Raw genomic sequence first — 23,497 nt, forward strand, 5'->3', positions numbered from 1 at the left:
GAGGAGAGGGCGATGAGAACAGGGGGTGGTCTGTGCTGGACGGTGCGGGTGGGCCAGCCTGCTGACAGAGGAGGGTCTGGCAGCAGGTGATGCTGGAACAGAGTGGGGGGTGTGATGGGAGCATCTAGGTGAGGAAGGCCAGGGAGGGGCCAGCAAGTCACAGGATGTTCCTGCTTCTCCCTCCCCTGCAGCTCCCAATCCCTGTGAGGCCAACGGGGGCCGGGGCCCCTGCTCCCACCTGTGTCTCATCAACTACAACCGGACCGTCTCCTGTGCCTGCCCCCACCTCATGAAGCTCCACAAGGACAACACCACCTGCTATGGTAGGAGGCCCCCCCTTCAGGAGCCAGTGGTCAACTGAGGCTGAAGGGGCAGGTTTCAAGCACCCAGGCTCCTGGTTGTAAGTGAAGGTAGACTGTCCCAGTCAGGGGGACATGATGGGAGAGGCTCCAGAGATGGCCACTGTAAGAAGAGGCTGGAACTCCAGCCAGGGAGGTTACACCCAATGGGAGTGCTGCCTGATAGCCGAGGACCAGCAACAAATGGAAGGAACCAGAAGGAGGAGGGACCCTAATCTGGGTGGGTGGTGGGGAGCATGGAGGCAGGGGGCTGCCCTTAGTGACCTGCCATGTGTCCCGCAGAGTTTAAGAAGTTCCTACTGTACGCACGTCAGATGGAGATCCGGGGTGTGGACCTGGACGCCCCCTACTACAACTACATCATCTCTTTCACGGTGCCCGACATCGACAACGTCACGGTGCTGGACTACGATGCCCGCGAGCAGCGCGTCTACTGGTCTGATGTGCGCACACAGGCCATCAAGCGGGCCTTCATCAACGGCACAGGCGTGGAAACGGTCGTCTCTGCAGGTTCTGCCTTGTGCTGGTCCCCCTCGTGGGCGTGGGTACCCCCCCATCCAGCCCTTGCTCCCCCCTGGTCCCCTTGGTCCTGATGTTCTTTCTCCAAACCTTTCTCCCTCTCAGTGCTCCACCCCGGTTCCCTGATCCCTATTTCCCCTAAACCCAGGCCAGGCCCTCCCTGACCAGCCTCCTGACCTGTGCCCTCAAACACCCAACCACAGCTCCCCACTGTGTCCCCAGACTTGCCAAACGCTCACGGGCTGGCCGTGGACTGGGTATCCCGGAACCTATTCTGGACGAGCTATGACACTAACAAGAAGCAGATCAACGTGGCCCGGCTGGACGGCTCCTTCAAGAATGCGGTGGTGCAGGGCCTGGAGCAGCCCCACGGCCTAGTCGTGCACCCCCTGCGTGGGTCGGTCCAGGGCCCAGGGTTGGGGAGCATGGGGTGTGGGGTGAGAGTTGAAGAGGACTCTGACCCTCCCCTCCCGGCCCTCCCCCCCACCCCCCCGCAGGAAGCTCTACTGGACCGACGGTGACAACATCAGCATGGCCAACATGGATGGCAGCAACCGCACCCTGCTCTTCAGCGGCCAGAAGGGCCCTGTGGGTACGAGCTGCCCTGCCTGCCTTCCCTGATTCCTCGACCAGGACATGCTCTCAGGGTCCCCCACTTGCACCTCTACCTCCCCAAACTCCCAGCTTAGCACTGGTCCTCACTGCCCTCCCTCAAAACTGCACCCTACTCCCACATCCTCTGTGCCCAGCCCTGGAGGCCCGGCTGGGCCAGGCTCTCCGGCAATGATGCCCCCTCTTCCAGGCCTGGCTATTGACTTCCCTGAGAGCAAACTCTACTGGATCAGCTCTGGGAACCACACCATCAACCGCTGCAACCTGGACGGGAGTGGACTAGAGATCATCGATGCCATGCAAAGCCAGCTGGGCAAGGCCACCGCCCTGGCCATCATGGGTGAGGGCGCTGGGTGGGAGCAGGGGTGGGAACAGGCAGGCCAGGCTAGACTGGCTAGGGAGATGGGGGCTGACCTGGGGGCGTCCTGTCCCCACTGCCAGGGCAGGCCCTTCAGGAGAGCTGGGGGTGTGGCCTTCCCCAGGGTCTCATCCCCTCCTGCCGCCCCAGGGGACAAGCTGTGGTGGGCCGATCAGGTGTCGGAGAAGATGGGCACATGCAACAAGGCTGACGGCTCTGAGTCTGTAGTCCTGCGGAACAGCACCACCCTGGTGATGCACATGAAAGTCTATGACGAGAGCATCCAGCTGGGTGAGGCAGGGGCAGGGGGGATGGGGCAGGGGCAGGGGGGCATGGGACAGGGAGGCCAGGGCTCTGGCCAGGCCTGGCTGCAGGATCCCTGGGCAAGGGGTCAAGGGGACAGAAAAGAGGCTCCACTCACCCCCAAAGGGGCTCCTCTTTCCAGTTCTCACAAAGTCACCATATATGCTCACAGTCACCCTGGTCCAAGGAGCAAGGGGACCTGAAAGCTGGGTTGGGTGGTGGCCCCCCCAAAGTCCAGGACAAAGGCGGTGACCCCCCTGACCCTGAGCAGCACGAGCCTGACGCCACGGCCCCGAGGAGGGCCGCTAACCCCTTCTCTCTGCATCCCACCCTAGACCACGAGGGCACCAACCCCTGCAGCGTCAACAACGGCGAGTGCTCCCAGCTCTGCCTGCCCACGTCGGGGTCCACCCGCTCCTGCATGTGCACAGCTGGCTACAGCCTCCGCAGTGGCCAGCAGGCCTGCGAGGGTCAGTGCTCCTGCCTCTCTGCCCCGCGGTGGCCGGGTCCCCAGCCTGACCTGCTACCCTCCTCTTCTCACCTCAGGACAGGACTGCGTTCGTCACATGTTATTAAGTGCCTTTTGGGTTAGATGCTTAGGGAGGGGTGGGTGCTGTGGGGGAGCCAGGGAGCCGAAGTCCCTGTCCCTGCGCTCTGCAGCCTTAACCAGAAGGGAAGTAACACGTAGGGGAAACTGGACCGGGAGGCCGCTCTGCCTGTAGGAGAAATAGACGGCACCGCGCCGCTTCCTGTGGAGCTGTGCTGTGAGCTTGTAAGACAGGCGTTCATAGGTCAGTTCCGATCCCAATGCAGGGCTCAGAGGAGAAAGGACCACGCACAGGGAAGGGGCGCAGAGCCCTAGGAGGTGCGCAGAGCCCTAGGAGGTGCTCAGGGCCTGTGCGGGACGGGGGTGTGGGCGTGGCTAGAAGGCTGGAGGTGGATGGGGCTGGCGGGGTCTCAGCGGAGAGCGCCTCCAAAGTGGTGTTTGCAGCAGATTAACCTGGCGGCAGAGAGCCTGGAGCCGGCTGAGGGGGGCAGGGAGAAACCGAGGCAGTCAGACGAGTTAGGAGGCCATTAGAATAATCACAGAGTTAGGAGAGGGGCCCTAGGCTGGGGCTCAGCAGCTGGGCGAAGAGACGCTGAACCCAGAGACCTTTCACAAGAGCTTGCTGACTGATTTACGAGCTTGCCCCAGGACAGCATTTCCCCAAGAGCACTCCTGGGAAGCACGTCTTTGATGTGGGTAGATGTTACAGAAGGAAACACTAGGTTGAACAAAGTTTAAGTGCTTTTTGCTGCAGAACTTCTCAGAGCCTTGACTATGCTCATGTGCACTGGGAATTTTTCAAGAGGAGACTCTGGTGTTTGGGATTTCCCCAAGCTCACTCAACCTGGAATCCTTTTTTTCATGGAGCCTGAGCAGCCAGGGCCCATGTGGGGATTCACTGGGGACCGGCCATATCAAGGGATAAGGCAGGGGAAGATCTGGGATGGGTGGATAGGGGCGTTGAGTTTGGGGTGTTGGAAAGAGGGTGTGGCACAGACCAGACAGGGGAGGATAGAGGAGCTGAGGTGGAACTCTAGACTGGGAGTCATGCAGTCCGATTGTCTGGTCTGCACCTCCCAGATTCTACCTCAGGGCCTTTGGGGGTGCCGGGTTGAGCAGGAGGGCAGAGCGCAGGAGACCAGGCTGGGCCTCTGCTGCCCTCTAGTGGGGGCTAGGGGCCTTGCGGGTGAGTCCCCAGAGTTGTGGCTCCTTTCACCCCGCCCGGCAAGGAGGCCTGGCTGCCCTGGCTCCAGGCCTCAGGCCCAGGTGTGTGCACATGTGTGTTGAGAGGGAGAGAGGGATGGCCGTGGGAAGATATCGAAAGGGAAGAAGAACAGAACAGGTTTGAGGGTGACAGAAACCAAGCTTAAAGGGTGTCAGTGAGGCTATGCCTGACGTGTCCTTGTGTTTCAGGTGTGGGCTCCTTTCTCCTGTACTCCGTGCACGAAGGAATCCGGGGAATCCCCCTGGATCCCAATGACAAGTCAGATGCCCTGGTCCCAGTGTCGGGCACCTCCCTGGCCGTCGGCATCGACTTCCATGCTGGTGAGCCATTTGGTGGCAGGAGGGTGTGGGACGTGGCCTTTGCGGGTGGTGTGCTCTGGGGGGTCTGGTGAGAGGCTGCCTGACCACAGCTGGAGGAGGAGGAACTCACCACAGCTGCCCCCACCCAGCTCTGTCTCCCCTGTCAGCCCTCGGGCACCCTCAGCGCTCGCCTCTATCCTGACCCCCATATGGTTTTGAGCCCCCGCCTTGCCCCTGCTTTGTTGAGCATCCTCATGTCGGCTTCTCCACCTCCAGAAAATGACACCATTTACTGGGTGGACATGGGCCTAAGCACCATCAGCCGGGCTAAGCGAGACCAGACGTGGCGCGAGGATGTGGTGACCAACGGCATTGGCCGCGTGGAGGGCATCGCCGTGGACTGGATCGCAGGTGAGCTGTGGGAGGGCTGTGGGGCTCCAGGTGAGCAGAGGACTGGTGGGAAGTGGGGTCTCAGAGGAGAAGGGGAAGGCAGGAACAGATAGGGAGCAGCAAGGGTACCTGGGGGCTGGGAGGGGACCAGGGACACATGTCCCCACCCAGCTCCCTTGATCTCCACCCACTCTCTCCTCAGGTAACATCTACTGGACAGACCAGGGCTTTGATGTCATCGAGGTCGCCCGGCTCAATGGCTCTTTCCGCTACGTGGTCATCTCCCAGGGTCTGGACAAGCCCCGGGCCATCACTGTCCACCCAGAGAAGGGGTGAGGAGCTGGACACTCCCCAGCCCTGGCTCGGGTCTGGCCTGGTCACTCAGGCCACAGCCCATGCTGACAAGGCCCTTTCTCCTCCATGGTCTGGGGACTGACCCCCACTTCTACCTCCACCCGGCAGATACTTGTTCTGGACCGAGTGGGGCCAGTATCCACGTATTGAGCGGTCTCGGCTGGATGGCACTGATCGAGTGGTGCTGGTCAATGTCAGCATCAGCTGGCCCAATGGCATCTCGGTGGACTATCAGGTTTGGACGCAGCTTGGACCCCAAACTCCCCTTTCCGTGGGCCCTGCTCCCTCGAGTCTCCCTGTGATGAGCCCCTGTTTACTGGGAAGACATGGACCCAGGGAGTCAGACAGTCTTCTGGCCCAAGCCACCACCCGGAGTAGGACTGCCACCCCAGAGATGGTGGGCGGGGAGTCACTCAGCAGTGGGGAGTGAAGGGACGCCTAGAGGTCGGTAGATCAGCAGGTCAGAGGGCGAGGAGGCTATGGAGGAAGGGGGAGAACGATGTGAGAGGCAAGACTGAGTGGAACCTGGTGGGGCACAAGGCCCTGGAGGTGAGCTGGGGTCTCTGGCCTGCAGGATGGGAAGATATACTGGTGCGACGCCCGGACGGACAAGATCGAGCGCATCGACCTGGAGACGGGTGAGAACCGTGAGGTGGTTCTGTCCAGCAATAACATGGACATGTTCTCAGTGTCCGTGTTTGAGGATTTCATCTACTGGAGTGACAGGTGAGGGCCTCTGTCCTGGCCTTCTCCTCGGCCGTCTTTTCCTTCCCTCCTGGCCCCAGTGACGCCCTGCTCACTGCCTTTCCCTTCCCTCAGGACTCACGCCAATGGCTCCATCAAGCGCGGGAGCAAAGACAATGCCACAGACTCTGTGCCCCTGCGAACGGGCATCGGTGTCCAGCTCAAAGACATCAAAGTCTTCAACCGGGACCGGCAGAAAGGTGAGGCTGGGGCTCTGGGCAGACAGGAGAGGTGCACAGGGGCCCCCTGGCTGGGAGTGCTCTCCCCAGGGAACCTGGAGTGAGAATGGCTAGGGGAGAAGTCAGACTCAAAGGGACACTTTCCAGTGACCCCAGAGGCTGAGGAGCTCTGGGAGCAGTCTGGGTGTTGGGCATGGGAGCCTGGAGGGTTTTCTGAACTGGCGATTTTGAGGCAGAGCAGGGTGCCCACCAGACCTTGCACCTCAGCTGAGATGACACAGGCACGGATTGCTCTTTCCCCAGGGCGGGGCCCACCCTCTATAACCTCCTGCTTCCCCTGTGCCCTCCCCCAGGCACCAATGTGTGTGCAGTGGCCAACGGGGGGTGCCAGCAGCTGTGCCTCTACCGGGGCGGTGGACAGCGGTCCTGTGCCTGTGCCCATGGGATGCTGGCTGAAGATGGGGCATCATGCCGCGAGTATGCTGGCTACCTGCTCTACTCAGAGCGCACCATCCTCAAGAGCATCCACCTGTCGGATGAGCGCAACCTCAACGCGCCTGTGCAGCCCTTTGAGGACCCTGAGCACATGAAGAATGTCATTGCTCTGGCCTTCGACTACCGAGCAGGCACCTCCCCGGGCACCCCCAATCGCATCTTCTTCAGCGACATCCACTTTGGGAACATCCAGCAGATCAATGACGATGGCTCCGGGAGGACCACCATTGTGGAGAGTGAGCCCAGACCCCAAATCTTCCCAGGAAGTGGGGGGTGCAGGGAGGGTCAGCACAGACTTGGGGTAGACAAGCCGTCGGACATCAGCCAGCCCCCCCTGCCCTGGATCTGAATCCACTTGCCTCAGCATCCCTGACAAGCAGCAGCAGCTCACATTGCACCACTGTAGTCACTGGAAAGTTTCTCCTCACCTGGAGTCAGAGCCGCCCCCTCTTCCTGCCCCTCTCTGGTCCTAGTTCAGTGCCCAGGCTGCAGAGAATAAGCGAAAGCTCTCCTCTGTGTGTGTGTCCAGTGCTCACGGCACAGGCCACAGAGAGAGGCCCACAGTCAACCCCAGACACGGGGTTTCAGTCACTTGGGCAAGTTTCCCATACTCCCCAAGCCTCCGATTCCTGTCTGTAAAGGGTCACCTGAGCTGGCAGGTGTGGAAGTGTAGCTCACACAGGACCCTCGTGCGCTCCGTGAAGGGGGGTGGGTGTCAGAGCTGTCCTAGGATGACCTTCGGCTCTTTGAAAGCTGCTCGACTCATTTTCTCCTCTCCTGTCCATAAAGACCTGCTGGACCCGGAACCAGGGGCTGGGTATACAGTGGTGATAAAACGGACCTGTCCTCTCAACCTCCTCCGGACATTTTCCACTCCACGTAGTCCAGTCCACGTGTCTGTCTAAAAATGCAGTGTCCATAGCTAAACTCGATACTCTAGCTGTAGCTGGATCAGGAGAGACAAGCAGCACTGTCCCCTCCCTTCGGGCAGTTGTTCAGGCTACAATACTTCTACTAATGCAGCCCTCTGGCCACCACATCGCCGTACACCTTGAAGCCTCTAAGACCCCTGAGTATTTTTCTCTTGACTACTGTTCTGCTGCGTCTCCCTCGTTGTGCACTTAGTTCTTTAATCTGAGTGTAAGATGTCTACCACACCATTGAGTTCTGGGTCTTCTTTAAGTGGAAGCTCCCCAGCGCAGCCCACATGGGATGTGATTTACTGAAATCCAGTTTGCACCCAACTTGGCAGAACTCTAGCCCCAAGGAAATGTGACCACAGCATAAACCAAATCTACCTGCGGTGGGGCGACACAGGAAGGAGCGTTAGGGGGATGGACCCTGGGTCATTTGGGTGGGAAATAGGTGGTACAGGAGGGGGCAGGGCCCCGAGGGCTGTGTCCCCCACATGCTTCCCAGCTCCCAAACTGCCCTTCCAGCCCCACATATGCCGGGGAGTGGGTGCCCCAGGGCGCCCCCTTATCTTCTGCCCTTGGCACTCCTTTGGCTCTGCTCTCTAGCCCCGTCCTGACCCACAGCTGCTCCTGTCTCCTCGCAGACGTGGGCTCCGTGGAAGGCCTGGCCTATCACCGTGGCTGGGACACTCTCTACTGGACAAGCTACACAACGTCCACCATCACCCGCCACACGGTGGACCAGAACCGTCCGGGGGCCTTTGAGCGTGAGACAGTCATCACCATGTCTGGAGACGACCACCCACGGGCGTTTGTGCTGGACGAGTGCCAGAAGTGAGCTGCTGGGCCCAGGGCATGGGAAAGGGTGGGCCACAGGGTGGCAGAAACTGTCACAGGCAGACGTAGGCAGGGGATGCAGGAGCAGCAGAGGCTGGCTACAACCTGAACTCAGCCACTTCCCTGCTGTGTGACCTTGGACCAGCTATATGACCCCTCTGAGCTTCAGTTTCCTCATCTGTAATATGAGGATAATAATATTTCAGGCGCCTGAACCAAAGGGAGGATCAGGGGGTTGTGGAGGATGCTTCAGGCTTCCTGATTAATTGGTTCATCCATCAGAGAGCCAAGTTCAAGGCACGTAGGAGGGCCTCTGTGTTTCTGGGACGCAAAGTTCAGGCAGAGATTATTCACCGAAAACCTGTTGTGTGCAAGCCTTGATCTGGGCCCATTCAAGCCGCCCAGGTGTGGCGCTGTGTTATGTTGGTGGGAAGCACTGATGACCGGCACGGGAATGCAGGTGGTGACCGACAGGCATCACGGAGGTGGTGAGATGGCACAGGCCTGGGAGTGGAAAGACCAAGGAAGGGCAGCCGGACAGGGGCTGCACTCTGAGCAAGAGCTGGAGGAGGGAGTGCCGGAGGCAGGGCAGGATTGCAGTCACAGGTTCCTAGGGGCCTGAGGATGGCCCAGGAGGCCGGCTCAGGTTGCGGAGGAGTTCAGAGGACGAAGGCCAGGGAGCTTGGGAGGAAACCCATCTCCACCTGCTCTGCTCTTCTGCAGGGGCAGCCGCACCCCCACCGTGTGGGCCTCTGGTGAACCCCCTCACCTGAGCAATCCTGGCCCACCCATGAACACAACTTCTTTCCCGAGTTCCACGGCACTTGGAAGGTTTTCCCAAAGCTTCACTAGGAAACTAGGGGCCAAAGAAAACCCGCAAGCAGCTCCTCAGACACAGCGAGTGCACTGAACGTGGATTCCTCACCCTGAGGTGACTCGAGGCTGGCCCCAGCCCAGCCGCCTGGCCCCATTGACCAGTACAGGGGCCCTCTGACCCCTGCCTGCCTCAGCCATCTCCGCACATACATGGCTTGTGAGAAAGATCCCGTCTGCCCTGCTGTGACACTTGGCGACGTCACCTGTCTGGCACTGGCCCCACTTGTCCCTCATGGGCCTGGAGCCTCCATGGAGGGGCCATGCTCTGGGCTCCCCCTCCCATCCCAGAGGCGATGGAGCATTGTGGCTTCAGAAGCCCCTCGTGACTGCCCACCAAGTGCCTCTGCTCTGAGCACGGGAGAGTCAGTCGTTCACTCAGCAGTTGGCTTCATGAGCGAGTGACGAGGACCTGACCTAGGCTGGAAATCAGGGAATGTGTCCTCCAGGAGGCGATGCCTGAGCCAAGACTGGGGGATGATGGGGCTGCACTGAAACCGGGGCAGGGAACAGAAGAGAGAGCCGAGCTGTCTGGCCCCTCCCTTGGCCAGAAGGAGCAAGTGCTTTAGAGGAATTGGAAGGAGGCAGTGTGGACCCAGATGGAGGAGCAGGGGCCTCCTGCCGAGGCTACCAGCAGCAGCCCCCTCACAGTCAGGCTGTTGGTCACCTGCCCTCAGGAAGGCCTCTCCCGGCCCTTCCCTGTCCCCTTCCTGGGAGCAGTTTTACCAAATTCAGAATCACAGTTGCAGCACAAATCATTCTCCCACATGTGACAGTTTGTCACCACTTCTCACCTTGGAGTGAGCTGGGCTATACCTGAGGGTGTGGAAGTCCCTGGTGGGGACCGACAAGGCAAGGAAGATGACTAACAGCTGCCCCAGGACGCCCGTTTCCTCCTGTGGAGGGCAGAGGGACATGCCACTGCCCACACTCCCATCCTGGTTCCAAGAGCCGTGGCCATCCAGAGCCCCACCTCTTCCCTGGATGAGGCGCATCATCCTCAAGAGCTTGCCAAGGAAGGGGAGGGGAGCGTCCTTTTCCTGCCTGAGCACAGTGGCTGGAGCTGATGGCTCAAGTGTGATGCAGAGATGGCGAGGGGGTGGTAAAAAGAGAGCAAGCGACCTGGAGAGGTTTGAAGAGAGAAGTCTACCAGCTGGAGGACAGCTCCGTGGCCAGAACAGCACAGGGGCGGAGGGAGGAGGGGCACAGAGGCGCCGGGTGGGAGGCAGGGAGCAGGTCCTGTGAGAGAACTGGAGAATGGACCTGGCTTTTCTGGGGCTGGGTGACTCTCAAACTCCATGGTGCGTGAGGATCCCCTCGAGAGGCCTGGAAAGCGTTGGTTCCCCAGGCCCAACCAAGCATGAATCTCTGAGGAGCCAGGAATCAGGACCCAGTGCAGGTGGTCTGAGGACCACACTGTCACACCCAGTGGGACCCGCTGACCAGCCCCAAGGTCTTCCTCACCACACCTGAAAGGAGAGGGTGTGCCGGCCATTCCCCTGCCTCCTTTACTGAGGAGGCCAGGGAGCCAAGGGGCCAGGAGGCTCGTTCAAGGACAGAACTAGTAAGGAGCAGAGCTAGGCTCAGACTACAAATATGCAAAGGCCTTAAATGATGGAGAAGGAGATTCTTGAGAACTTCCTGAGGGTAGGATCCATGCATCCCCAGGACACAGAAAACACTTAACAAGCGCTTCCTGGATGAGGGGGAAGAGAGCAGTTAATAAAATGATACTCTCATAGCATCTATCAGCTGTCACTAAGATGAATATTGACTCATTTAATCCTCAGACCCCTCCACGAGGCAGGCAGTAGTCTTACCCCACTTCGTAGAGGAGGAATCTGAGCACAGAGAGATGAAGGCACTTCCTGAGGTTCCTAGCTGGGAGGTGGTGGAGCCAGGATCAGAACCCAGCACCTGACTCACTTGGCTACACTGTCTCTCAGTAAACGCAGATGGCCATTCACAGACACCGAGAAACACACGCGCACATGCATGCGCACAGACCGTGCTGCAGCTGGGCCCTTCCTGGGCACCAGGACTGAGTTGGCGTTGGTGGCTCAGAAGTTGCCTATGGCACTGCAATCTGGTTCACACCGGGGCCGGCCCCTGGGTTTGGTCATCTGCACCCGGTGGCCTGGGCCCTCCATGGCAGAGTCCCTGGCTTTGACTCCTGATCCCTGTGGCTATCTCTTTCCCCAGTCTGATGTTCTGGACCAACTGGAATGAGCAGCACCCCAGCATCATGCGGGCGGCCCTGTCAGGAGCCAATGTCCTGACCCTCATCGAGAAGGACATCCGCACCCCCAACGGCCTGGCCATCGACCACCGTGCCGAGAAGCTCTACTTCTCCGACGCCACCCTGGACAAGATTGAGCGGTGCGAGTATGACGGCTCCCACCGCTATGTGAGTCTCTGGGGCAGGCATGGCAGGTGGCGCGAGGGGGCTGGGGTCAAGGGACAGCCGGTCAGCCAAGGAGACTGCCCAGGCACAGAGCAGCAGAAAGGGAGGCCACGTGGCATGATAGGAAGAGCCAGGAGGACAATGAGGAGTTGTCCCATCGAGCCCTCACATTGCCACTTCTCTGTGTGGCCTTGCACAATCCTCCCCCTTCTGGGCTTGGTTTCCTCGTCAGTTAAATGAGGGAGATGGCAAGATGTCTCTCCAGGTCCTTCCCATTCTGTGACCATGTTTAGGGAGCCTAGACGGTGGCCACACCACCCTGGTCCCTGGAGCCAGCTGCAGTGGGGTGGAGTCTGGGACGAGAGGCCTGAGCAGTACCCGTGACAATGATGGTGCTGTCTCCCCAGGTGATCCTGAAGTCGGAGCCAGTCCACCCCTTCGGGCTGGCCGTGTATGGGGAGCACATCTTCTGGACCGACTGGGTGCGGCGGGCAGTGCAGCGGGCCAACAAGTACGTGGGCAGCGACATGAAGCTGCTGCGAGTGGACATCCCCCAGCAGCCCATGGGCATCATCGCCGTGGCCAATGACACCAACAGCTGTGAGTGGGGCCGCTGCCGCCAGCCTTGCTCCCCTGCCCACCGTGCCAGCATGTACACACACACTGTACCCTGGTCCTGCTACACCAGGGCCTCCACGTGTACAGACACACACCCACACCCACCCTCACCCCCAGGAAACCCCAAAACACTTAACATGCCTCTGCTCCAGCTCCCCCTAGACATCGGTACATAGACACACACACACATACTCATACCACCCCCAGCTGGTCTCATCCACATCCTTGGACACCCCCAGCACATGCTCTGGTCATTCCTCCCACCCAGAACCGCACATACCCCCGGAACCTGATCACACACACATCTCAAGCTCTGCCCCTACCTCCCTCTCCACGCACGTGCACAGACATACTCCTACACTGGGCCTGGCTGACTGAGTGTCCCCCACACAGATCTGCAGCTTTCCTGGGCTTCTCACACTCTCCTGACACAAGCCCTGGGGCCCCCACCACCACACACGTGATCTCAAGTTTCCTTAGACTTGAATCTCTCCAAAGCCCTTATCACCCGCCATAAGAGCACACACATCCTCCACCTCAGGCCCTCCCAAGAAGCCATCCCTGCCTGCCCCAACCATGAGCCACTGTCCATGGCTGGTGCCAGGAAGCTCAGAGAAGCTGTGTGAGTGGCTGTGGGCATCCTGTGTGTGCACAGCAGAGAACACTTTCAGCCATTGTCCTTCATCCCCACCTCAGGCGAACTCTCCCCTTGCCGCATCAACAATGGGGGCTGCCAGGACCTGTGTCTGCTCACTCACCAAGGTCATGTCAACTGCTCCTGCCGAGGGGGCCGCATCCTCCAGGAGGACTTCACCTGCCGCGGTGAGAGGGAGTGAGGGAGGAGGGGCACTGGCGGGAACCCTGGACTCAGACTGGGCACCATCTCCTCCCAGACACTCCCACAGCCCAGCCCCCAAAGCCTTTTTTCAAGGAGAAACTGAGGATGACCTCAGTTCCTGGGGGGGAGGCGTCCCAGGGCCCTAGCTCATGAAGCCCCCTCTGCCTCCCCACCGCAGCCGTGAATTCCTCTTGCCGAGCTCAAGATGAGTTCGAGTGTGCCAATGGCGAGTGCATCAACTTCAGCCTGACGTGCGATGGCGTCTCCCACTGCAAGGACAAGTCTGACGAGAAGCCGTCCTACTGCAGTAAGGAGCCTTCTCCAGCCCCGGAGCCCCGGGCCCTCCCCGCAGGCCCCTGGCCTCCAGAGCCACCAGCCTCAGCCCTGCAGGGTGGGGTACGGGAGCGAGACGGGCTGAAGCTCCATAACCCGGCGCCAGGGCCCGAGGGGTCGCAGAGCTCGTGAAGGGCAGAACCACTGTCCCCCTGTGCCAGGCCCACAGCAGGGGCCAAGCAGTTAGTTAAAAGAACAAATGCACAACGTGGCATCTGCGGCAGCCTCTTGCCCAGAGCTCCTGCTGACTCGACGCCTGCTCCCCCATCCGCAGACTCGCGCCGCTGCAAAAAGACTTTCCGCCAGTGCAACAACGGGCGCTGTGTGTCCAACCTGCTGTGGTGCAACGGGGCCGACGACTGCGGGGACGGCTCCGACGAGATCCCCTGCAACAGTGAGTGGGACACTGTGCCAGGCCTCAGACCCCCAACCTCTGCCCCATCCCCTTCTTGCTGAGCTTTGGTCCCCAGGCCCTGAGGAGTCTGGGTAGGGCGCTCTGTGACAGGCCTGACGGCACCGGGTGGGCACTGTTCTAGAGACGGCCTGCGGGGCAGGCGAATTCCGCTGCCGGGATGGCACCTGCATCGGGAACTCCAGCCGCTGCAACCAGTTTGTGGACTGTGAGGACGCCTCGGACGAGATGAACTGCAGTGAGTGATGCCCCCTTCCCAGGCACCTCCTTGGCTCCCACCATCTCACTCCCCTCCATCCTCTCTGCCTTTCCTCTGGCCCACGTGGCGGCCTCAGTCCCCTCTCAGCCTGCCTTGTCCCGCTCCTGCTCCCCACCTCTCGGCCTGGGCACCCCAGGATTCAGGGTGGGGCAGTGAGCAGAAGGAGCAGACAGTGCCCCATCCCAAGGACACCATGCAACTTTCTGAAACACACAAAGGTGCCGAATGGGCCACCAGCTGTCCTGGGAGGGTGTTTGCAGGGGACTGGCGTCACCCCCCCATCCCCGCCCCCACCAGGTGCCACCGACTGCAGCAGCTACTTCCGCCTGGGGGTGAAGGGCGTGCGCTTCCAGCCCTGTGAGCGGACCTCCCTCTGCTACGCGCCCAGCTGGGTGTGCGACGGCGCTAACGACTGTGGGGACTACAGCGACGAGCGCGACTGCCCAGGTCTGGCCCAGGTCAGGTGTGCCGGGCGGTGGGCCCCTGAGGTGGCAGCGCACTCACACCTCCCTCATCCCCAGGTGTGAAGCGCCCCAGATGCCCCCTGAATTACTTTGCCTGTCCCAGCGGGCGCTGCATCCCCATGAGCTGGACATGTGACAAGGAGGACGACTGTGAACACGGCGAGGATGAGACCCACTGCAGTGAGTGACCACGCACCCCCTCCCCCGAGTGAGCCCAAGGTCCTAGGGGGGCGGGGGCCTCACCCTAGCCATTAAGACCCCGTCTAGGCCCCACCTCTTAGATCCCCCCTAGGAAATGCCCTCCATGGGCCTTCACCCCATGCCCCCTGCCCAGGCCCTCAGGCTCCTGCTGACCCCCCACAGAGGGTACCCTGGGTATCTCCCTCATCTGTCCCCTGGGACCTACCTGCCCAGCTGAGTGACCCACCATCTCCTCCCCTCATCTAACTGTGGCTTCCGACTGCCCTAGACAAGTTCTGCTCTGAGGCCCAGTTTGAGTGCCAGAACCATCGCTGCATCTCCAAGCAGTGGCTGTGTGACGGCAGTGATGACTGTGGGGACGGCTCGGACGAGGCGGCTCACTGTGGTGAGGGGTGGCTGGGATCAGGTTGGGGAGGTGGCCCCGGGAGGGGCAGACCCCACACACCCTGCCCATTCACACACATACCTCCTGCCGGAGGGCCAGCCCAACAGTGGGGACATGAGCCCAGCTGCCTGGCCCTACTCCACCTGCTCCTGAGTCTCTCAGTGGCTCCCTGTTCCCCCTACAGAAGGCAAGACTTGTGGACCCAACTCCTTCTCCTGCCCGGGCACCCACGTGTGTGTCCCCGAGCGCTGGCTCTGTGACGGCGACAAGGACTGTGCTGACGGCGCTGACGAGAGCATCGCAGCCGGCTGCTGTGAGTGGCAGGGGCCGTGAGGATCGGGGTGGGCAGCAAGTGGCCACAGTCTCACTTTGCAGAAGGGGAAACTGAGGTCAAGGAAAGGAAATGCTTCAGCAGGGGTCACTTGGAGGCTAGTGGCAGAGCCTCATCGACAACCCAGGTGTCTGGACTCCCTGTCCAGTGCTCTGCCATTCTCCCACTCGGACCACAGGAACGTCCAGGGGGTTACAGTCAGCAGGGGTCAGGCGGGGGCTGAGGGGCCACATCTGCCTCTGCCCACAGTGTACAACAGCACCTGTGACGACCGCGAGTTCATGTGCCAGAACCGCCAGTGCATCCCCAAGCACTTCGTGTGCGACCACGACCGTGACTGCACTGATGGCTCCGATGAGTCCTCTGAGTGTGGTGAGCCCAAGGCCACAGCGGGAGGCGGGCCCTGCCCTCCCTGTGATGGCATGCCGAGCCACCAGCCTCACTGCCCTGTCCTCCCCCAGAGTACCCGACCTGCGGCCCCAGTGAGTTCCGCTGCGCCAACGGGCGCTGCCTGAGCTCCCGCCAGTGGGAATGTGACGGGGAAAACGACTGCCATGACCAGAGTGATGAGGCCCCCAAGAACCCGCACTGCACCAGCCCAGGTGGGCCCGACGGGGGCTCCCTCCTGCTCCCAGCCCCTGTCCCCACTGGACCCCGCTGACCTGCCATCCCTCCTCCCCAGAGCACAAGTGCAACGCCTCCTCGCAGTTCCTGTGCAGCAGCGGGCGCTGCGTGGCCGAAGCACTGCTCTGCAACGGCCAGGACGACTGCGGCGACGGCTCGGATGAGCGCGGCTGCCACATCAACGAATGTCTCAGCCGCAAGCTCAGCGGCTGCAGCCAGGACTGTGAGGACCTCAAGATCGGCTTCAAGGTGTGCCCCGCCCCGGGGTGGCAGTTCCCACATCCCTAAGCCTGGCAGGAGCTCCTTTCTGCACCCTCCTTCCTTCCTTCCTTCATTCATTCAGCAAGGGCTTCCTTAGCACCTACTCTGCCAGGCAGCATTCTGGGCACTGGGGACAGCACTGAACAAAACAGAAGTATCTGCGTGGTTGGGTTCTGTGTCTGTTCGGAAGGCAGAGCCAGCAGGCTTGGCTGGCAGATGAGGGAAGGAGGGGCGTGCAGATGTCGAGGAGGCACCAGATGTACAGGTCTGTGGTTCAGGGAGAGGCCAGACAGGAGAGTGAAATCTGGGAGTCATCACCATGGAGACAGCATTTAAATCCACGAGTTGGGATGAGATCCCCAAGGGAGTCAGTGTAGATGGAAAAGCAGGGCAGGCGGTCCAAGGCCTGAGCCCCAGGCTCAGCCACAGCAAGGGCAGGGAGGGGCGGGGGAGCTGGCAGAGGAGCCTGAGAAGGGGCAGCTGCCAGGAGAACAGTCAAGTGAAGAAAGCTAGAGGAGGAGCATGATCGGCGCTGTCAGAGGATGCTCATGGCCACATAAGATGAGGCTTGAGCATCGCCCTCTGGACACAGAAACATGGTGGTCATCAGGGACTCACTCCAGTGGTCCGGGTGGCGTGAGAGCCAGATTGCTGGCCTGGGTCCGCTCCCCCCACTGGCGAGGGGCTGGGCTTCCCCGTCAGAACCAGCCACCAAGGCTGGAGGGAACCAGAGCCCCAGGAGGGCTTCTGACCCCGGGTCTCCAGGGAGGCCCAGACCCTGCCCCGTCCCCAGCCCGAGGTTCCCTGTGTCTGCAGTGCCGCTGCCGCCCTGGCTTCCGCCTGAAGGACGACGGCCGGACGTGTGCGGACGTGGACGAGTGCAGCACCACCTTCCCCTGCAGCCAGCGCTGCATCAACACCCACGGCAGCTACAAGTGTCTGTGTGTGGAGGGCTACGCCCCCCGCGGCGGCGACCCCCACAGCTGCAAAGCTGTGACTGGTGAGCCAGGCACTTGGAGGGCGTGAGATGGCCCAGGCAGCTGGAGGCTGTGGTGGGAGGGCTGGCATGGCAGAGCTCACGACAGGCTGGGGACCGACTGGGGGCACTAGAATGTGCCCCAGCTAGCAGCTGAGCCAGGATCTTCTGTCTCCAGATGAGGAGCCATTTCTGATCTTTGCCAACCGGTACTACCTGCGCAAGCTCAACCTGGACGGCTCCAACTACACGCTGCTCAAGCAGGTACCAGACCCGGCCCTCCTCGCCCCGTCTGCCTCCCCGGGCCCAGAGTCCTCACATGACAGTCCCCTCGTGCTCCCTGCCTGGGCCCAGGGTTGTCACCCCTACTGAGCTCTGCAGCCACCCCTGTCCTGACTCTGCAGTCATCGTTCTCCTCACCCCCACATCCAGGGCCTGAACAACGCTGTTGCCTTGGACTTTGACTACCGAGAGCAGATGATCTACTGGACAGATGTGACGACCCAGGGCAGCATGATCCGAAGAATGCACCTTAATGGGAGCAACGTGCAGGTGCAGCCCTGGGACCCACTGGGCTGGGGGGCCAGAGGTCCAGCCCCAGGGCTCCTCCCTGGGCTCTTTCGGATTCAAGGCCATCTCCCCTTCTCCCCACCCACCCACTGAATTACTTCCTCCACCCCTTCCCCACTGAGTCCCTGCTGACTCTGCGTGTCCTACCTTCTCCCTCTCCTCTAAACCCAGAGAGCGAGCTCTAGGCGATCCCTCGTGCTCCCCCTAATGAGCACTAAGTCTCCCTCATGTCTGATCTCCCTTAAGCCTATGCTTCCAGGCACTGTGAGGTTTGGGGGTGTGGTCTTTCTCATCTAGAGTCCTAGAGCCTTGGCTGACACCAGGCCCAGGGCTGGGCACTTTCCATCCGTTGTCCTCCCAGCCAAGCTCCCCACTTTACATATGGGGAAGTTGAGCCCCCAGAGAGGTTGAGGGTCCTGCCCCAGGTCACCCAGGGCTCTTCCTCCCTTGCCCTTGCCTGCAGGTGCTGCACCGGACAGGCCTCAGCAACCCCGATGGGCTGGCTGTGGACTGGGTGGGCGGCAACCTGTACTGGTGTGACAAAGGCCGAGACACCATTGAAGTGTCCAAGCTCAACGGGGCCTATCGGACGGTGCTGGTCAGCTCTGGCCTCCGTGAGCCCAGGGCTCTGGTAGTGGACGTGCAGAATGGGTACGCAGGCCAGGAGGGCTGGGGGAGCCCCTGAAGCGGGTGGTGTGCTCAGGCATCCAGGCCCAGCCTCCCCAGCAGAACTAGTCGCTGGGTCCCTCAGGACTCACTGCCCATCCACCTGCCAGGTACCTGTACTGGACAGACTGGGGTGACCACTCACTAATCGGCCGCATCGGCATGGATGGGTCCAGCCGCAGCGTCATTGTGGACACCAAGATCACGTGGCCCAATGGCCTGACGCTGGACTACGTCACAGAGCGCATCTACTGGGCTGATGCCCGTGAGGACTACATTGAGTTTGCCAGCTTGGATGGCTCCAACCGTCACGTTGGTTAGTGCGCCAGTGAGGCTGCAGGCACAGCAGACCTGCCAGGCATGGGAGTCTGAAGCTACAGGGGATCAGGCCTTTGGGGCAAGAGCGGGTATAAAAGCCAGAGGGCATGGTCTGAGGACACCACCCGGCAGGAGTGTGGGGGTTCAGAGCTCCCCAGGGTACGCCCCCTGCACAGGCCTGGGCATGAGGAAGGAGAGAGAGGGGCCCCTTTCCTGCACAGTTCCGGAGGACGGGGCCCCGAGGAAGATGGGAGTGGAGGCCGGGGGCTGGTGTACTTCAGCCCTCCCGCACTTCCTGACGGGAAACCACAGATACTGTGGAGCAGGAACCTGCTGTCCAGGAGGCCTGGATCGGAGTTCCAGCTCAGACACTTATTAGCTGTGCGACCTTGGGAAGCCCCTCAACCATCTGGAACAGGGTTGTTGGGGTGAGGGAGATCCTGGAGGGAAGGCACCCAGTACGTCCATGGTGCTGACCGCTGCGGGGCCTGTCCCCTCCGCCGCCCGCAGTGCTGAGCCAGGACATCCCGCACATCTTTGCACTGACCCTGTTTGAGGACTACGTCTACTGGACTGACTGGGAGACAAAGTCCATCAACCGAGCCCACAAGACCACGGGCACTAACAAGACGCTCCTCATCAGCACCCTGCACCGGCCCATGGACCTGCATGTCTTCCACACCCTGCGCCAGCCCGACGGTGAGCGGCCAAGGGGAAGCAGCGGAAGGGCAAGCGAGCACGGGGAGCTCTGGGGTGGGATGGGGCCCCCGCAGTCTCAGCAGGGATTCCTGCCCACCCCTTCCCCAGCCTTGACTAGGCAGTGCTTGCCAGACCTGGGACATTCAGGAGGCTGTAGACAGGCTAGGGTCTGGCTCTCAGGAGCTGCTGCCCAGCCTGGGCCCAGCCCTGGAGTCTTGTAGCATCAAGACCCCGAGGCCGGTCAGGCATGGCCGTCTGGGTGCAGACCAGGCAGGTGGGACCCTGAAGGCAGGAAGGCTGTAGCCGAGGGAGACAGGTGAGGCAGGGTGCCGGGTTCAGGAGTGGCCTGATCTCTGCTTCTCTGGCTTCAGCTCCCTCCTGAGAGCGGGATCTGGGTCCATCCCCCTCTGCCCAGGATGGAGTGGGCTCGGCAGCCCTTGGAAGACCAGAAAAGTGTTACCTGCGAGCGCTGCCCTCACTCTGCTGGAGGCCAGTGGCCCGGGGAGCAGTGGTGTGTGCCCTGGGCCAGCCGGCCACCCTTTAACCGCTTTCTCTCTGGCAGTGCCCAATCACCCCTGCAAGGTCAACAATGGCGGCTGCAGCAACCTGTGCCTCCTGTCCCCCGGGGGCGGCCACAAATGTGCCTGTCCCACCAACTTCTACCTGGGCGGTGATGGGCGCACCTGTGTGTCCAACTGCACGGCAAGCCAGGTGGGACTCTTCCCCTTGACCCCATTCAATGCCTCGTTCCCCTGACCCCCCACACCAGTACCCCACTCCTCCTCGGCCCCCACACCTGCTCTAATGTCCTCACGCATCTGGTTTTCCCACGCTAACACCCCCACATTTCTTGCCTACCTCTTGTCTCCCCACAGCAATACTTTTACACCTGTCACCTCACACAAACACCCCCATACCCTAACCCCAGCCCTCCCTTACCCACACCCCCAATCCTGACCTCCACCCTCTCCCCGACACGGATTCCCCTCGCCTGGCCTTCCTGTGCTCACCATACACCAACCTTCCACCAGCTCCACATCCCCCCAAAGTACCGTAACCCCACCGCTTCTCTGAAACGTCCCAGCCCCCCAAAAGAAAACCTCCTGAGTTCCCCAGACCCCCGCCAACCCCTCTTGCCCCGCCTGCCCTCCAGTTTGTGTGCAAGAACGACAAGTGCATCCCCTTCTGGTGGAAGTGTGACACAGAGGACGATTGCGGGGACCACTCGGACGAGCCCCCGGACTGTCGTGAGTGCCCAGGGCGGGGCGGTGAGAGGGTCCCACGTCGGGCAGCCTGACTCCAGAGGCCCTGACTGGCCGCACCCACCCCGGGCCCTTGTGACGCTGAGCCTCCCCTCCTGGCAGCCGAGTTCAAGTGCCGCCCAGGACAGTTCCAGTGCTCGACAGGCATCTGCACGAACCCTGCCTTCATCTGTGATGGCGACAACGACTGCCAGGACAACAGTGATGAGGCCAACTGTGGTAAGGGGCTACCCTCCCCCCCGGGATTTGGGGGTTTTGGGGAACCTGCAGGCTCCCACCCAGGGGGTGGGGTGCCCCCCTGCCCCTGAGCCTCGATCCATCCTTGGTCACCCTCCCCTCCTCCCGCCCCACAGACATCCACGTGTGCCTGCCCAGTCAGTTCAAGTGCACCAACACCAACCGCTGTATTCCCGGCATCTTCCGCTGCAACGGGCAGGACAACTGCGGGGACGGGGAGGACGAGAGGGACTGCCGTGAGTGCCCGGGGCCACAGGGGGTGATACGGCACAGAAACACCGTTCATGTTGAAATCTACCCCACTTCTTCTAGGGGCCCTGCCACCCTCAAGTAGCGTCATCAGATGGGCAACAGAAATGATGAGGGGGTGGGGACTAGGTTTGTTCATAAAGTCATCATGCTTGGTGTAGAGATGTGCAGATCCAGAAAACAAAAAGCACCCAAATTGGAGATAAACTGCCCCTTCCTCCCAAGAATTGCTGGTGGGACCGGGACCAGGGCTTGGAAGAGGGAGAAGCTGGTGATCTGAATTGTGTTTGGAGACCAGATGGCAGGTCCTCAATCTCCCCCCTTCCCCCATAGCCGAGGTGACCTGTGCCCCCAACCAGTTCCAGTGCTCCATCACCAAGCGCTGCATCCCGCGCGTCTGGGTCTGTGACCGGGACAACGACTGCGTGGACGGCAGCGACGAGCCCGCCAACTGCAGTGAGTCCTGGCGCCCGTCTCCCCCCAGTGCCTGCCGCTCCCACCGCCCCCACATGCCACGTCTCGGTGGCCGTTCCCCCCACCCCTCCCAGCACATTCCTGAAAGGAGCCTCCCCTCACTGCTGGGCCCCCTTGCAGCCCAGATGACCTGCGGAGTGGATGAGTTCCGCTGCAAGGACTCGGGCCGCTGCATCCCGGCGCGCTGGAAGTGCGACGGAGAAGATGACTGCGGGGACGGGTCCGACGAGCCCAAGGAAGAGTGTGGTAAGCAGGGCCAGCTCCCATGCCCAGGGGAAGGTGTCCAGCCTGGGTAGGGGTGGGGCGGCTCCCGCTGGCCAGGGCGGGCTGGGCTGCCTGCTGACTGGGTCCGCATGGGCCTGGCACTGGGCTTCCTGTGCCCACCACCTCCTGCCTAATTCCCCCCCGTCCATCCCATGGGACCTCACCAGCACACACCCATGTGGAATCTTCTCTGCCCACCCTGTGGGACCTGTTAATCCCCTCCCCAAGCAGCTCCCCGACTCCTGTCCCTCCTGCCCCATGCCCTCCCTGGAGACCCCACATCTCAGAACACTACCTGGGCTCCCCTTTGCTGACCTTTCCCAGCCTGGAATGCCTACTCTCCTGCTCCTGGTCGTCCTGACCATGCCTGTTTGAGAGCCTGATGTCTGCCCTCCCCGCTCCGTCCCTGACTGCCCACCGGCTGCCCCCTCCATCCCCAACTGCCCGCTGTCTGCCCCCGTCCACCCCTGACTGCCCACCGTCTGCCCCGCTCTTGCCTCCCCAGACGAGCGCACCTGTGAACCCTACCAGTTCCGCTGCAAGAACAACCGCTGTGTGCCCGGCCGCTGGCAGTGCGACTACGACAACGACTGTGGGGACAACTCCGACGAGGAGAGCTGCAGTATGTCCCCACCCCTCCCCACCCAGCCCACAGCTGCCCTTCCCCAGGAGACCTCGGCACCACCCTCAGCAGCCCTGCCCCTACCGCCACCAGGCTGTGCGAGGGCAGGTGGCCGCCTCCCAGGGCTGGGAGTCAGCAGCCCCCTCCCTCCTCACCCCCCTCCATGTTGTGTATTTGAGTTTGTATCATTTCACCTCATCTCATGTTTCTCTCCATTTTCACACTGTCCTCTCCGGGGTGCAGAGGTAGGTGTCTCCGACGTGCCCGTGCTCCCACCACACCCCTGCCGCTGCCCCTGAGCCCACCCATCCCCGTGCTGTGCTCAGCCCATTGTCTTTGACTGGTCTCTCCCTAAACCCTGGTGCTTGTCATAGTGGTCTGCCCTCCCCTCCCCTCCCCACCACAGTCCGTCTGGAGGGCAGGGCCAGGGCCCCGTGCCCTCTCTCATGTGTCAGCCCCAGAGGGGTGAGTGAACACCCTCTGTGCCCAGCTGGTCCCATGAGGGCAGCCAGTTGGCTTGTCCAGGATTGGTTGAGCATCATGGTCATTATGCCAGTCCGTTGTGGCCTTCAGGGACACAGGGTTGGGCAGTATCGCTCTGCCAAGGGCTGGAGATGCCCTCGAGGGCTGAGTCCCTATGCCCACCCTCCTGGGGCCTGTCTCTCCCCGTCCTTCCTCAGCCCCTCGGCCCTGCTCTGAGAGTGAGTTCTCCTGTGCCAATGGCCGATGCATCGCCGGGCGCTGGAAATGCGATGGGGATCATGACTGTGCAGATGGTTCAGACGAGGTAGGCAGGGAGACCAGAAGGAGGGAGGGGCTTCAGAAGAGTCAGGGCGGGGCCACAGGGGTGCCCAAATCTGACCAGGATGCCTGTGCCCATGCCCACAGAAAGACTGCACCCCCCGCTGTGACATGGACCAGTTCCAGTGCAAGAGCGGCCACTGCATCCCCCTGCGCTGGCGCTGTGATGCAGATGCCGACTGCATGGACGGCAGTGATGAGGAAGCCTGTGGCACTGGCGG

The 23,497-nt window shown here is 61.5% G+C and overlaps 1 protein-coding gene across 1 annotated transcript in view; it reads left to right on the forward strand.

Annotated features, from left to right (window-relative positions):
• The window catches only part of LRP1 (LDL receptor related protein 1), a 78,162-nt gene that overhangs the window by 45,360 nt on the left and 9,305 nt on the right, over positions 1-23,497 (forward strand). The window contains exons 28-70 of the mRNA XM_044756074.2: positions 192-323; positions 642-869; positions 1,101-1,275; positions 1,376-1,470; positions 1,681-1,830; positions 1,999-2,139; positions 2,487-2,621; positions 4,112-4,243; positions 4,499-4,633; positions 4,815-4,944; positions 5,075-5,201; positions 5,541-5,692; positions 5,786-5,910; positions 6,243-6,620; positions 7,943-8,132; positions 11,211-11,415; positions 11,820-12,012; positions 12,727-12,852; positions 13,047-13,175; positions 13,476-13,595; positions 13,738-13,851; positions 14,170-14,319; positions 14,394-14,516; positions 14,806-14,922; positions 15,107-15,235; positions 15,503-15,625; positions 15,715-15,855; positions 15,936-16,126; positions 16,955-17,138; positions 17,293-17,378; positions 17,547-17,666; positions 18,148-18,335; positions 18,461-18,666; positions 19,179-19,367; positions 19,930-20,078; positions 20,521-20,614; positions 20,732-20,848; positions 20,983-21,102; positions 21,449-21,571; positions 21,710-21,835; positions 22,359-22,475; positions 23,156-23,262; positions 23,364-23,496. Of these exons, the coding sequence (XP_044612009.2) occupies positions 192-323; positions 642-869; positions 1,101-1,275; positions 1,376-1,470; positions 1,681-1,830; positions 1,999-2,139; positions 2,487-2,621; positions 4,112-4,243; positions 4,499-4,633; positions 4,815-4,944; positions 5,075-5,201; positions 5,541-5,692; positions 5,786-5,910; positions 6,243-6,620; positions 7,943-8,132; positions 11,211-11,415; positions 11,820-12,012; positions 12,727-12,852; positions 13,047-13,175; positions 13,476-13,595; positions 13,738-13,851; positions 14,170-14,319; positions 14,394-14,516; positions 14,806-14,922; positions 15,107-15,235; positions 15,503-15,625; positions 15,715-15,855; positions 15,936-16,126; positions 16,955-17,138; positions 17,293-17,378; positions 17,547-17,666; positions 18,148-18,335; positions 18,461-18,666; positions 19,179-19,367; positions 19,930-20,078; positions 20,521-20,614; positions 20,732-20,848; positions 20,983-21,102; positions 21,449-21,571; positions 21,710-21,835; positions 22,359-22,475; positions 23,156-23,262; positions 23,364-23,496 (6,345 nt within the window). The remainder of the gene's footprint in view (positions 1-191; positions 324-641; positions 870-1,100; positions 1,276-1,375; positions 1,471-1,680; positions 1,831-1,998; positions 2,140-2,486; positions 2,622-4,111; positions 4,244-4,498; positions 4,634-4,814; positions 4,945-5,074; positions 5,202-5,540; positions 5,693-5,785; positions 5,911-6,242; positions 6,621-7,942; positions 8,133-11,210; positions 11,416-11,819; positions 12,013-12,726; positions 12,853-13,046; positions 13,176-13,475; positions 13,596-13,737; positions 13,852-14,169; positions 14,320-14,393; positions 14,517-14,805; positions 14,923-15,106; positions 15,236-15,502; positions 15,626-15,714; positions 15,856-15,935; positions 16,127-16,954; positions 17,139-17,292; positions 17,379-17,546; positions 17,667-18,147; positions 18,336-18,460; positions 18,667-19,178; positions 19,368-19,929; positions 20,079-20,520; positions 20,615-20,731; positions 20,849-20,982; positions 21,103-21,448; positions 21,572-21,709; positions 21,836-22,358; positions 22,476-23,155; positions 23,263-23,363; position 23,497) is intronic.

Source organism: Equus asinus, chromosome 22 (genome assembly GCF_041296235.1).
Source record: "Equus asinus isolate D_3611 breed Donkey chromosome 22, EquAss-T2T_v2, whole genome shotgun sequence".
Taxonomy (NCBI): domain Eukaryota; kingdom Metazoa; phylum Chordata; class Mammalia; order Perissodactyla; family Equidae; genus Equus; species Equus asinus.